The sequence below is a fragment of the Cystoisospora suis genome (genome assembly GCF_002600585.1).
Source record: "Cystoisospora suis strain Wien I chromosome Unknown contig_7440, whole genome shotgun sequence".
Classification (NCBI taxonomy): domain Eukaryota; phylum Apicomplexa; class Conoidasida; order Eucoccidiorida; family Sarcocystidae; genus Cystoisospora; species Cystoisospora suis.
In genome coordinates, this window is record NW_027160225.1 from 431 (window position 1) to 12,848 (window position 12,418).

The following is a 12,418-nucleotide window of genomic DNA, read 5'->3' on the forward strand; positions in this document are numbered from 1 at the left end:
GGATACGAGAAAACCACGGGGCGAACCGGCTGTCCGGCACGCCCGGTGAGCTAAGAGAACAGAAGTCCGCAGGAAATATCATTTTCTTCAGTTTGATCGAACCACCTTGCGCAGCCGAACACAGGGACGAGTGACTTCGCCATCAGTAGATATCATGTTCGCCCAACCATCGACGGATGGCAGACTACAATGGCACACCGATGCCAGTGAAACTGCAGTCCGATGTTTCCAGCCAAGGATGCTTTCCTAAGTGCCAGCGGCTTCGACTACCCCCTGGGGTAGTCAGACAGAATCTCAGAAGAAATCCGTAAACAATTCTTCGAGCGTACTGTCGGAGACAGACGGGTGTAAGAGGTTCTGACCCCCTCTGTCTCCGACAGTACGTTTGAAAAATTGTTTCCAGAATTCTGTTGCCAAGGATACTCACCTGGGAGATCCACCGGAGGACAGCGGCTTTCACTACCGTTCCTGGAAAACCACAGCAAAACAACACTGTAGCAACTGGCCGCGAATGTCTCTGTAGACTGCAGCGTGGGTGGTCAGAGGGTAGGCAAGCATTGACTTCTCGCTCCTTACATAACGGACAGGTGATATTCCTCGGGTCCACGACTAGTGCACACATGTCAGCAACGAAAGACCAATCGTAGCAGTTCGTGTGAGCGACGCCGGACTTCTGAATTGCAAACGACCTCTGGCCACTTCAACCGAAGAGAGGATAACAAAAGGGAAGGCCCGACAGACACTGCGCTGCAACGCTCGTACGCAAACACACAGCCGCTGCAGCGAAGTTTTACAAGAGAGAAAGGTTCCCGACAAAAGCACCAAGGAAGCAATGGAGCCACCTTGCAACAAGGACAAGAAGAAGCTGAGGCAACGGCGCGAGCCGTTTCATCTCTACCTCAGCATATAAGCTATGGCGCGGATGGAAGACACAGTAAGAGTGACTTTTCCGCAAAACAGTTGGAGTGAGACTGGCCCCGAGATTATTCCACGTTCAGGCCAGCGACCCGGACCACAGAGCTTCTTGCAGACGTGCTGGACACGGTATGCGCCAGAAATTTTAGAAAGTCCAGTTGGGCGGTGTCCCCACTCCGGGAGGAAGCAAGCATTATTTTGGCCCTCTCGGAAGCCTCCACCCCCCTCAGAAAATAGCAACGAGGACAAGGTTCTACTGCCCGATCTAAAAAAGCAACGGTGCTTACGACACTGGAGGTTCCTGGTAACATCCTTCTGGGAAGCTCATCCGCTGTCCATCCTTGAGAACCAAGCCACCTCGGTGATTCCACAGAACCCCGGATGAGGCCGTCAGTGGTGGTCCGGCAGCCTTCGGTGACTGTCCAAGGTTGATAAGCTTCGGGTGCTCAGCGTCTTGTCTCGCACGCTGCCCAGAAGGACCGCTGTCTCCCTTAGACGTGTTCGTTGACGCCTCCAGTTTCTTTACACAGCGGTACGGACCACGAAGACCCAGGGCAGAGGCGTATGCAATGCCGGCTTTGGCGGCCTCTCTGAGCGCCTCCTCTTCCACATCCTCCCAACTAGATTCCGACGCGTGGCTTCCCCCGGTGTCTGCGCGCTTGCCCGTGGTTCGGCAAGCTGCATCGTCTCCCTGGTACTCGGCTTTGCTGTCACGGTCGGTACGCTCACCCTGAGACGCCAAGGACTCCATGTGACCCGAGCTATTCAGCCACTGGACGGCGCTGCCCGACGCCCCGGCCGCACCAACTTCTGACACATAATCTGTGAGCGAAAGGCGTCCCCCGCACCGGGGGCAACACGGAACCGCCTCCTCACTGCCCTCTCTCGCTCGTCGTCCGGATGCAGGCGGCAGCCCAGCACAGGTTGAGTTTCCAGACTCCGTAGCAACCGTCACACTTGAGTCCCTCGAGTCTTCGGTTTGAGAGAATCGGCTGTCAGGAGAACGTACGTAACAGTCCCAGTCCAAACCGCGGGTTGAAAATGGTAGACCTTGACCGGTTGCCGCAGCCACAGCCGCGTAGTAAGGGAGACACGGGGAAAGAGACCCAGACAAGTCGGACGAAGAAGCATCGGACATCGACCTCGTAAAAAGCTCCGGCACTCCTTCCCCGAGAAAATCTTCGATAGCCACGGGAACGGGGTCGTCTTTCACAACTGGCTTGCCGTGGTCTGCCGGCAGAAAATTCCTCCCTCCGCTGCCGTGAGCAGGGCTGGACTCCGAAGTGGTTGTCAGAGAAGTTGGACGTAGCTCACAGGAGACCATTCCCTCACCGGCCGCATCGGAGAAGCGAGCACTCCCAACCGAAACACGCTTCGTGTCTGCGCTGTCACCGCTGGCTTTGCTGCGTCCTCGCTGGCCATAACCTAGGCAAGAGCCTATGCTGGAACAACCACGAGCACTATGCCACCCTAATTCTTCGCTGGCGGCCAAGATAGGCTTCGGTTGCCGTCCCCTACCCCTCTGGGGGCTGATCACTACCTTGGGGGAGGCAGGGAACTCATACTGTATGCTGGACGGACTGGCCCCACGAAAAGAGGGTATTGCCCCTCTCTGCACTGCCGCACAGCCAAGCGCTTCTTGAACTGCAGGGTGCTCGGTACCGTTCATCTCTACAACAACCTTTGGCACGCAGTCCAGCGGGCACTGGCTACCAGAAGCGGCGTCTCCACCAGCGCGCCGTGTCGAGTGCTCGATGCTTGGCTTCTGCGTGGCCTCGGCGAGCTGAGAATTAGTCCGGCATCCTGGTGCCGAAAGCACCAGGGGGGGGCGCAAGACCCACGGCCTGGCTGAGTCGCTCCTCCTCGAGTCATCCCCCACTGACATTGACACGCCCGGAACCCGAAGTGCCCGACCGGGTGCGCCTGGTAACGCCGGCCTTCCGACGCACCCAGTGCCTTTCCCTGCAATTGCCGTCCTCGCACCCGTGGACTGGCCAACAAGGGATCCGTAATCTAGGGTTCCGGTCAAAAAAGTTTTCCCACAGCCATTTCTTAATTCTCGCGAATCCGATTTCATTGGACAAGCAGTATCTGATATAGAGAAGACCGAGTTGAAAGGAAAGACCGGGGGCGGCTCGCCCGGGCTGCACGATTGCCGGAGACGTCCAGGTTGCATGTTCTGCAGGGTCAGCGTTTGAAACGCCATGATGGGGAGACGAAATCAGCCCGGAGAGTCTATTGAAACCCTCCGCAGGCCGCCGGAGTTAGTATAAAAAACCGCAATCCCTTCCAGGATAACGGCCATGGCTCGCCGGAGCAGTCCGAGTGCCACCAACGAGCTTTCTACAACCCACTAGACCAACGCTTGAACGATTCCGAACAGCAAAGGCAAATCGAATCACAATACTTACGTACTGCAGGTTCTGCAGCCATTCTACAGGCAGTCCAGCGAGGTAGAAACTGCCATGGTAGCCTCCCTGAGGGGAATCCAGTGACAGAGAGCCAGACCGTTCAGTCCAAGGAATACTCCCCCGCTCCGAGCTGCTTTTCTTGACACGGACGCGGTGCGATGTAGCCAATCCCCGCTATCGCCCAAAGCTGGCAGCCATATCTGCAAAGGACTAGACCCTGAGACTTCCCCAAGTTCCCAAAGCTTCCAAAAGAGCACGGAGCAACGAATAGCAGCCTCCGTGTGGCGACTATGCTGCGGGATAGTGCTGGCTCTGAAACAAAACAGGCGCTTCCCAGGCCGAAATAAACGTGAACCGGGTGACTAGGACGAAAGGGAGTGCCCCTGGCTCCCGCTATGTCCCTACCCGTCTGAAGCACCTCCAAGAGACACTAAAAATAGTACATTGTCCTCAACAACAACAACAGGTATCTGCGGAGTTTCTGTCTTTCGCATATACCGCATGTTTTCGCATGCGTTGCTTTTTTCCGGTGGCGGAGACGGCTCTCGCTTGCATGTCGAAACTCGGCTCAAAGTCAAACATCCCACGAACAAGCGCGACAACTAGGAGACGGGCGGAGCTTCGGAACTGTGGAAACAAAAGGTAGAAGCCGTTCGTTACCTGTACTGTGGCACGCTAAAGTCTGGTGGCGGAATCCTACTTGTGCGTGCTTGGAGCAGCTGAAGGAGAGCAGCCTCCCGGCTTCGGCTTCTCGGTCCGCCGGTGGCTATCGTCGGGCACAGAACACCGACTAGCAACACGGTGAATTTTCGCAGGTTTTGCGGGCCAATGTAGGGACAAGCATTCTGAGCCGCGCAGTACGGACTTCCCTGTTCGTGCGCGCGACGTCTGCTGCGCTATCGGTCGGCTTCTGAATGTCAGACTGGTTGGGGCTTCGCTGACGGACTGTGCGGCACCACGGACGTAGCGCGACCACCCGCAGCCGGGCAGCAGCCCGTGTAATAGTCGACAAACCGTACTTCGTCGGGCTTGTGTGAGTTACAGCAGAGAAAGTGCGACCGTGTCCAGTCACTCAGGGGTGTACGCAGATCCGAATCCTGTCGTCCTAAGAGGTCCGGGGCGCCACCGGCAACTGCGGCGAGGCTCCCGTGTCTTCTCGGCTTGTTGTGCCGAACGTATGCATCGTGAGCACGTGTTTAAGCAAAACGCTGTCGTGCCGCCAGTCAACGCGTGGCTATGAAACGTACTTTGCCTGCTTTATACGAAAGCTAAGACTTGCAAGCGTTCCGTAACAGATGCCCGCATGCTGGGCAGGGAAACCGAAAAACAAAACGAATTTCCAGCTGAGAAATGGACCCAGGGATGGATGATCACCCGTTTTACTTGGTATGACTTTCAACACCGCATAGTAGGCCAAGAGACACCATTCGGGGACGCAGTCGCCACGACGTGCGCGAGGAGACCATCAGTAGGCAACTCTGGGGACGCAGAGTTGCAACCTTCAGCATTCACCGGCCCAGAGGAATTGTTCAACGGAGCCTTTGGAAGTCAACGCACGTCAGCCGGTGTTCAAATGTCCACCTGTCGCATGTGAGCGTGTTGGGAGATACAGAAGGTTGGGAAAATCTACTCGGAGATTTCCCTATGCTCTGGTTGAGGAAGTAGCAAGCACCTGTTGAGAATCTCGCATTTCACGAGTGGGGCTGATAGCTTCAAAGTGCTTTGCTGGCAGGGGCAGCCACTATGATGAAACGAGTCGACGAGCAGCCGACTGGTTTCATCACTACAGTCTGGGTATTACCGTATACTCCTGAGGCGTCTGCGCACGCCACGTTCATTCACAAACTGAGTCCCCGGGACGGCCGGCGAGCCCCGCTCTTTCTTCGGAAAAGTGTGCGGAGCGCCTCCGCACTGCGCTGTTGTTTCATAGTCGTCCCAGTCGCTTTCGTGGCTCTGGCGACGCTGCAGCACCAATTCCTGCAGAACGGGACACGCGACCAGCCCGCCAGAAGACTGCTGAAGCGAGCTACAGCACGGGAGCAGGAAACCTACAATGAGAAGCGAGACCACCGATCCAGCAAAATGACCGACTGTCCCCCCGATCAATAGCGGAAAAGGGAAATGAATGTAGGTGGTCTGCCAGTCGAGAGGCAGAAAGAAACACGAAAGCAGGGCACAGACGCTGCACCCAATGAAAGGAAGCAAGGCGCAAATAACAAAGATGTTCCCCAGCCGGACAGGAGAGAACGTCAGCGGTAGCCATGGGTGTAGGGATGCAGGCAAGTACGGGTACACCGAGCGAAGGAAAATAGGCAAACGCTCTAGAGAAGGCCTTGCAGGCACGCCGGCAGATGTATCCCCTGTACCCGACGGAGTACACTGCGGCCCCATTCCTTTGAGCGAGAATGCATTCTTGCGCAGAGACGCGCTACGGAGCTCCTCAATCACGCCGGCAGCGACCGGCGAGATAAGGCCGAGCGTGGCGAGATACGACGCAAAGAACAGGCAAGCCTGATACTGACCAACGGGGACGCCTAGAAGAATAAAAAGAAAGCTAGAAGTGATAAGCCAGAGAAGGTATAGGTACGCAACAGAAGCCGGAGAGACGGAATACGAGGACGCTGGAGAGATAGAGACACATGAGCACATCGCCTGAAGAGGTTCGCAAACGGACATCAAGCGTTTTCCGGTGTTGAGGAAAGTGTCTTTCACTTCCGGTTGTTCCGTCGAGCTTCCCCGGCCTCCAGGCACTGACCTGATCATGAGGAACGCGATAGCACCCTTCAAAGTGAGCATTAAGAAGAGGGTCCAGAATGACACAAGGAACATTTCAAAGCAGCCCGTGTTACCAGAAGCTATCGCCACGTCGAACTGATTGTGACTTTCGAAACCAGTCGACTGATTGTCCTTCTCTCCAAAAAGCGAGGACCGACCAGTAGAGACACCCGCAGCCTGCTGCGGTGACGACGTCTGCGACTTCAGCAGCAGCAGCAGCCGGCCGCGCTGAGCAGACGTGCTGACGCACGCTCGGAGGATAAGCAGATTAGCGCCAGCAATGAACAAGTCCGACAAACTCTGTAGCTGATGCGGGAGAAGGGAAAACCTGTTTTCACCCTGACTTCGACAGAGTGGACCGGCCGATGATCTGCAGCTGCCGCCAACGGCACTCCTTCCCTGGATCAGGTCCATCCTGCTCGGATCAGCGAGTGGAAGACTGCACAGTGCTGTTGTTCTGGAAAGCGCGGAGATGATACCGGCAGGCGAGCGTTGGGCGGCAGTCTGCTATACGCGACCATAGTCCTGGCCTCCCCGAAGAAAGCAGTGCGGCAGCCCCCACTTCAGACACGCTCCCGCAAGTCCGCCAATACTAGTGGTTGTTGGGGGGACCAGACCAAGATCCCGCTGCGGGATGCACGGGTGGTCCTGGTGTGCAGGAGACCGTGCACCAAGGGCTGAGAATTCCTGCTCGTTACGGCCACCGCAGGTTGAAGTCCAGACAAAGAAGAAAGAGTGCGAAGGACGGCCACGAGCACCCGGGTCCAACATCCGGCCTGGAAGTACATCAGCGTCGTCTCGCTGGACTACTGTTGTCGGAAAAACGGGAGAACCGGCTGCGGCTCCTTCCACATCTGCTGCCATGCAGTTCATTTGTGTTTGTGCACTCCTGCTCACCCCGGAAAGTGGACGCTCTCCTCGGTTGAGAAGACCGTGAAGCCATTGCTGGTGAGGCTCGAAGCAGAATGTCTGCTTCTGGTGGGAGCTGCGTTGTCTTTCCAAGGTTGGCTTTCAGACTGTGCTAGACCCTGCCGAGTCGTCACCCGGCAAAGACGCGTGCATGCGCGATGCGTCGCGGACGCTTTACTACCTAAACGCAGTTTCACAGGCCGGCGCTTCACCTGTGGAAGATCCGGGGAAGACCGTTGAAGGCTAAACCTTTCTAAAAATCCGAGTTTCTGCAGTTGTCTTGATTTCAGGAGTCTGTGGCTATTCCAGCACTAAGCCCCAAGGGCTACAGGCGAGCTAGCTGTCCCAGCCAGCAGGGTCCGCGGTACAGAGACTCCAGGTCTGGCCTCGTAAGTACTGGGGTCTGCGTCATATCATCCGAAGCAATGAGTTTTGCCCGTTCTCCATTACGTGGACATCGTATTTGCTTTTTGCGCATGTCAAGCCACCGTGGGTTCCCGTCCTCTGTGCCCTCATGATACCCGTCCGTCTTGACAAGGCCGCGCATACTTGGCGTAGGGTTTACTGGCACGTAGACGATGTTCCCGCCAGCTAAGCAAACATGTCTCATGACCATTCAAATACATCGGCCGCCGTGTGCTTCTTCCGTCTGGGCTGGGTTCCAAGTTCCTGGACGGCTCATTCGGCTGGAAGGCATGCGTTCTGCTAGCATCCTAGTTTGGGTGTCCCCACCCACTCGCAAGCGGTTGTCTGTATGACCTTCGGAAGGGAACTGACTGCACTCCGGCTGCGGCAGCCCGGTCCCCTATTGCCGACTGAGATGAGGAGGGCGATTCTCACTGCACCGTCTTCGTGAACATACAACTGCGCGCAAGAGCCACTGCCAGATTTCCTCAACACAGATCCCCTCTGGAGAACAATCAAAATTGTCCGGCGTCCACCCCAAGGGGAAGGCGGTCGATTTCAGTACAGCCAGCGGCCGTTTTCGCCACTTGAATCAGCTCCCCTCCATGTCATTAAGAGGGCTCCAGCCTACCCCTGCTTTCCTTGGCTCTGTCACATCGTTTTTGTCTGAGAGGAAGCTAACATTGACCAGGTTGTGATGATAGCTCACAGTTATATTAGGCGAAGAGGGCACCGTCTTATCTGTCCTTTCTTCTGTTTCAGCCTGTCGGTGTCCTTGCGAATGGAGTTGTTTCATCCGCAAATCGGCCGTCATTTGGAACTCGGAATTGCTGCGGAGTTGTCCGCGGCGCAGTGGTACTAGGCTTATGGCAAACCAGCCCGGCCTCACGGGGCATTCCGCCAACCATGTAACCTGTACCTGACTGCGCTGCTCCAAAGATGTTTCACGAGGACATTAATCCTGTCTCCGGGTGCGACCATGCAGAGCCCGGGCCGTCCGTCCAGCCAGCCGTTTCGCACGATTCAGTGCCTGTAGGAAGCGATGATCCGGCTTTGTTTGGAGTTCGACTGAGCCACACCAGAGAGACAGAGTCCACACGTTCAATGGCGACGCCCGCGATACAGGGAATGAGGCAGCTGCCTTGCAGGCCTGTTAGGAGTGACGACCTGGAAATCACAGAGCCACAGGACGCATTCAGCAGGGCAGAATCTGCTTCCTTGTTTCCACCCCTCACCAAAAACCCTTTGCTGCTTCATTCCTACAGAGACTCATCCCTGTCGTCTATATTCTCCGGTGTGCTGTGCTGCATCTTCAACATTGCTCTATATCTGATTAGTGGCGGAATTTCTCGGCTTCTACAACAAGAGAGAGAGCTGCAAAGACACGAGTCACTTCAGTATGTCTGCCCGGTGCCTCTTGCCGACCCGAACTCCTCTTCGCGTCCCTCCGGTACTCCTGTTGGGGTAAAGGACGAAAAGCCCTCCCCTCCGTGCACATCAGAAGGTATAGAGAGCAGGACCAGAGTGGTCGTATTTAACATACCTTACTTCATGTCCTGGTTTTCCCAGTCTCTCCAGGCATGTTTTCTTTTCTTCGCCGTTATGGCCATTAAGCGCAGGCGGGCTCGCATGGAGCGGCTCGGCTCTGTCAGCGACGCGGGACAGTCTCCAGACGTGCTTTCGCGAATATGCCATCCTGCGCGGGAAGTCCGTGGCCAGAACAACTCTGATGAAGTGCATTCCAGCTCCTTCCCGAACCCTGGGTACGGCCCGCATGGTTCAACAGTGACGTGCGAAGGCACTGCAGATCGAATGCTTCATAATCTTCAGGAATTCCCCACCTTGCCCACATGTAAAGAAGCACGTACTTCCTCTGAGACACTCAGCGCCCGCCTGGGGGCTCACGTTCCTCGAAAGGCATCAGATGAGCAGGACTCTAGTAAAGAGTGTGGGAAAGTTGCTGCTGCCGAACTACTGGAAAGCAAGGCAGATGACCGGAGAGTTCGTGCCCCGGAAGGCACCCCGGGTGTGCCTGCGGCTTCGCCTGCCACTGGAGCTGCGGAGCGCATTCCAGGTTTTTCAGTTGCTAGCGCCCAGTGCGACCGTTTGGTTCACTGGGTGCCCTCAGCCGAAGAAGGCGCAACGACAAACAGCACGGCAACAGGATCGGAATCAGCTGTCAGAGAGGAGCAGAGGCCGTCTCCTCTCCGAAAAGAAGCGACGGGCCGAAGACGACATGCAGATCGTTCTGCGGGAAAACCCTTGCCTTGGATTGCGGATGTCGACAGTTTGGTTACAAGCGAAGTCCACGCAAGCAGCGCACTGACTTTCTGGGAGGTTTATGGGAGTTGCCTTGAAGCAAATGCGGAAGGGGTGAGTCACCCGCCTGAACGGAGCGAGTCAACTAACGTTGTGCAGACAACTAACGAGGACGTCAACTTATCAATAGAGGACAGCGGTCTGCAGGCGCAGTCCTGTGAGACGGAGCGGCGGTGCCCATCCTCGGGAATTATCCTGCTTGGGCGCCGGGCCAGCGCATTGATCATGGAAGGCATAGTCCTGTGTAAACGAGAAATACTCGACCGTGCTTGGCTTGTCGCCATACGGCCTCCTTTCTTGAAACTTGTGGCAGAGCCCTTCCGCCGTCACATCTATGTTCCGTACCTTGCTGGGACCCACGCCCTGATCAGAGAGTTTGTGGAGGTCGATGTGCAATATGCAAGTCTAGACCAGCTGGTGTGCGCGTGCCTGTGGATTGGAGCGCTCTACCTCTTGCAGTCTTGGACGTGGACCGTCGCCGTTGGCAAGGACGGCATGAGTGTGGGGACGGTGACTGCGATCTACAACACTAATCCTGTGTTCGTGTTCCTTTTCACAGTCTGCTTGTATAAGGAAGGAGCAGACGACTGCGTACAGATCATTGCCCTGATTCTAGCCACGGTTGGGGTTGCCATCATCGCGTATCACAATGAAGGCGAGCCCACATCCACATCCGGTATTGCACTCTCTGTCTGCTGTGCCGCATTTTCGGGGCTTTTTGAGGTGGTGTATAAAAACTACATTCTCAATGGGAAGTCCAATCTTCCCCTCGCCTTCATCTTTCTGATCGTTGGCATCATTGGTGTTTTGAGCCTCCTCTTTTTCTGGGTTCCGATCGCCGCTCTGCATTTCTTCGGCTTCGAGGTATTCCCCGATTCGCCGCCTCCCCCTTTGCTTGTTTTTCTTCTCCTTTTCGTCTGTATATGCAGTTGCTTCCACACATTAATACTGCAAATTTCTCTGCTGCTCTTACCGTCACCGATCCTCGTGGCTCTCTGCTCTCTTTTGTCGCTTCCTGCGGCAGCAGCGGCCGACTGGCTCAGCGGCGGGGGTGGAGGGGTGGGCGGCATCGGTAGCTTCTTCATTGCTAGCGCTTTCCTTTTAACCGCCGTTAACGAGTGGCGAATCAGGGACATAGAGAGAGTGAGCACATACAAGCGACTACACTCTTTTGCGGAACAACATCCTGAGTATCACAACACGCTTCGGCTGCTCCACGAAGAACACAGAAAGCACAGGCCGCTGACTCGGAGAAGGATGCCCCTGGCAGACTCAGCCGCAGGAGCTGACCGTGTGAGCCGCCAGACATCTCTGGAGTCTCTCGCGGCCGGGCTCGTCGCTCACAAGCAAGATGAGGATGTAGGGGCGGAGCTGCAGGAGGTTCTTTGCATCTGCAGGGCGGTACAAGATGAGAAAGAACTCCGCGTCCCTGCGTCTCCCTCCGATTCATACTACCCCGGGGCGATAGCTGCATCAGATGAGCAGAAGCACGGAGTAGACGACAACGGCTGGGAACGGTTGCAGGATCTCTTTCAGACAGACGCTGGGCTCTTGGAGCCCTCTTCGTGACTCTTGACAGGGGAAGGCAGTCCGTGTATCACTTTTCCAGGAAACAAGACAGTCGAGAACCATGGCGCGAGTCTGGTGACTACTCTAGTACGCGTTCTCCTGTTCCGATGGTTGTCAAAAAGTATTTTGTCTAAAAGCTTGCCTGAATTCTTGTCTTCCATCATGTTGCAGACTCGAATTTGAAGAAGCCCGCCCCGTCATCTCTGGGACGGTCGCAGTCGCTGGAGCGGACCGGTGTAGGCCCGCCCGTGAACTTCTGTCGCTGGTGCGTACCCGAATATGGTACTTCCACACTTCAGTACAGAAAGCGATACCACACCGCTCCACAGTAACCACCGCGTATTCTTTGTTAGCAGCGCTGGGAGTGGGCGGCTCCAGCAGGGGCAGGTTTCCCACCAACAACTGTCCCGGTGGTAAGGGGGGGAATCGACATTCAGAATCGCTTCCTTCATGCGGTACAGCTGTGGCTTCGTATTTAGTGGTTTTCCACGCTACAGGGTTGGCATCATTTTTACGGATTAGACACCAAATTCACGCTAGACCGGGCAAGTAGCGACAGTTGCAAAAGAAAAAGGCTGCTTGACTAACCGTGCCTAGACGGTGACGCGATACCAGGTGTGGGTGATCCGCTGAACTGTTTTTGTACGAAACGAATGAGACCAACCTGAGCACTTCTCGTCCGAACGCGGAGGTCTCGCTTCTGTTTCTACTCCAGTTGAAGTCTGGCTTCCGCTGCTTAACACTCCACCTGGAAAGAGAGTAGATTGCACTACAGCCTGGGATAATCACGCCTCAAGGGCCACAAGATCGAGTATCTCGGCCTTTGTGCTGTGAGTCTCACTCGACAAAGGTGTAACGCAGCTCCGGGAGTGCACTGCCGCCAGTTCCGGGGCTCAACTTTGTCGCGAGGCCAACCAGAAGAATCGCACTGGTGAACATCATCTTTCGTATGATGTCCCGTGTGCTGTCTCTGATTCACGAGGGCTCTCTGAAATGCAGAAACGGCGGCCTTCAGGTCTGCTATACTGCCAACAGATCACTCATTCGCGCGCGGCTTGTCTTCGAAAATGTCGGTGTCATAACATGACTCTGCTTGTAACGCCCGCGCTTTGACT

General features: G+C 55.8%; 2 protein-coding genes across 2 annotated transcripts in view; one reads left to right on the top strand and one right to left on the bottom strand.

Annotated features, from left to right (window-relative positions):
* CSUI_010442 (uncharacterized protein) overlaps window positions 1-7,072 on the bottom strand; it is a 7,488-nt gene extending 416 nt beyond the window's left edge. Inside the window, exons 1-2 of the mRNA XM_068070546.1 lie at window positions 1,203-7,072; window positions 1-468 (exon numbers count right to left, since the gene is read on the bottom strand). The exon at window positions 1-468 is cut by the window's left edge and continues 416 nt beyond it. Coding sequence (XP_067917477.1) covers window positions 267-468; window positions 1,203-3,121 — 2,121 coding nt within the window. The 5' untranslated portion in view covers window positions 3,122-7,072 and the 3' untranslated portion in view covers window positions 1-266. The remainder of the gene's footprint in view (window positions 469-1,202) is intronic.
* Window positions 7,073-7,234: 162 nt separating this feature from the next.
* On the top strand, window positions 7,235-11,512 carry CSUI_010443 (multidrug resistance efflux transporter). The gene has a single exon (XM_068070547.1). It carries the CDS (start codon window positions 8,355-8,357, stop codon window positions 11,301-11,303), a length of 2,949 nt encoding a protein of 982 aa, XP_067917478.1. The 5' UTR covers window positions 7,235-8,354; the 3' UTR covers window positions 11,304-11,512.
* Window positions 11,513-12,418: the final 906 nt, after the last annotated feature.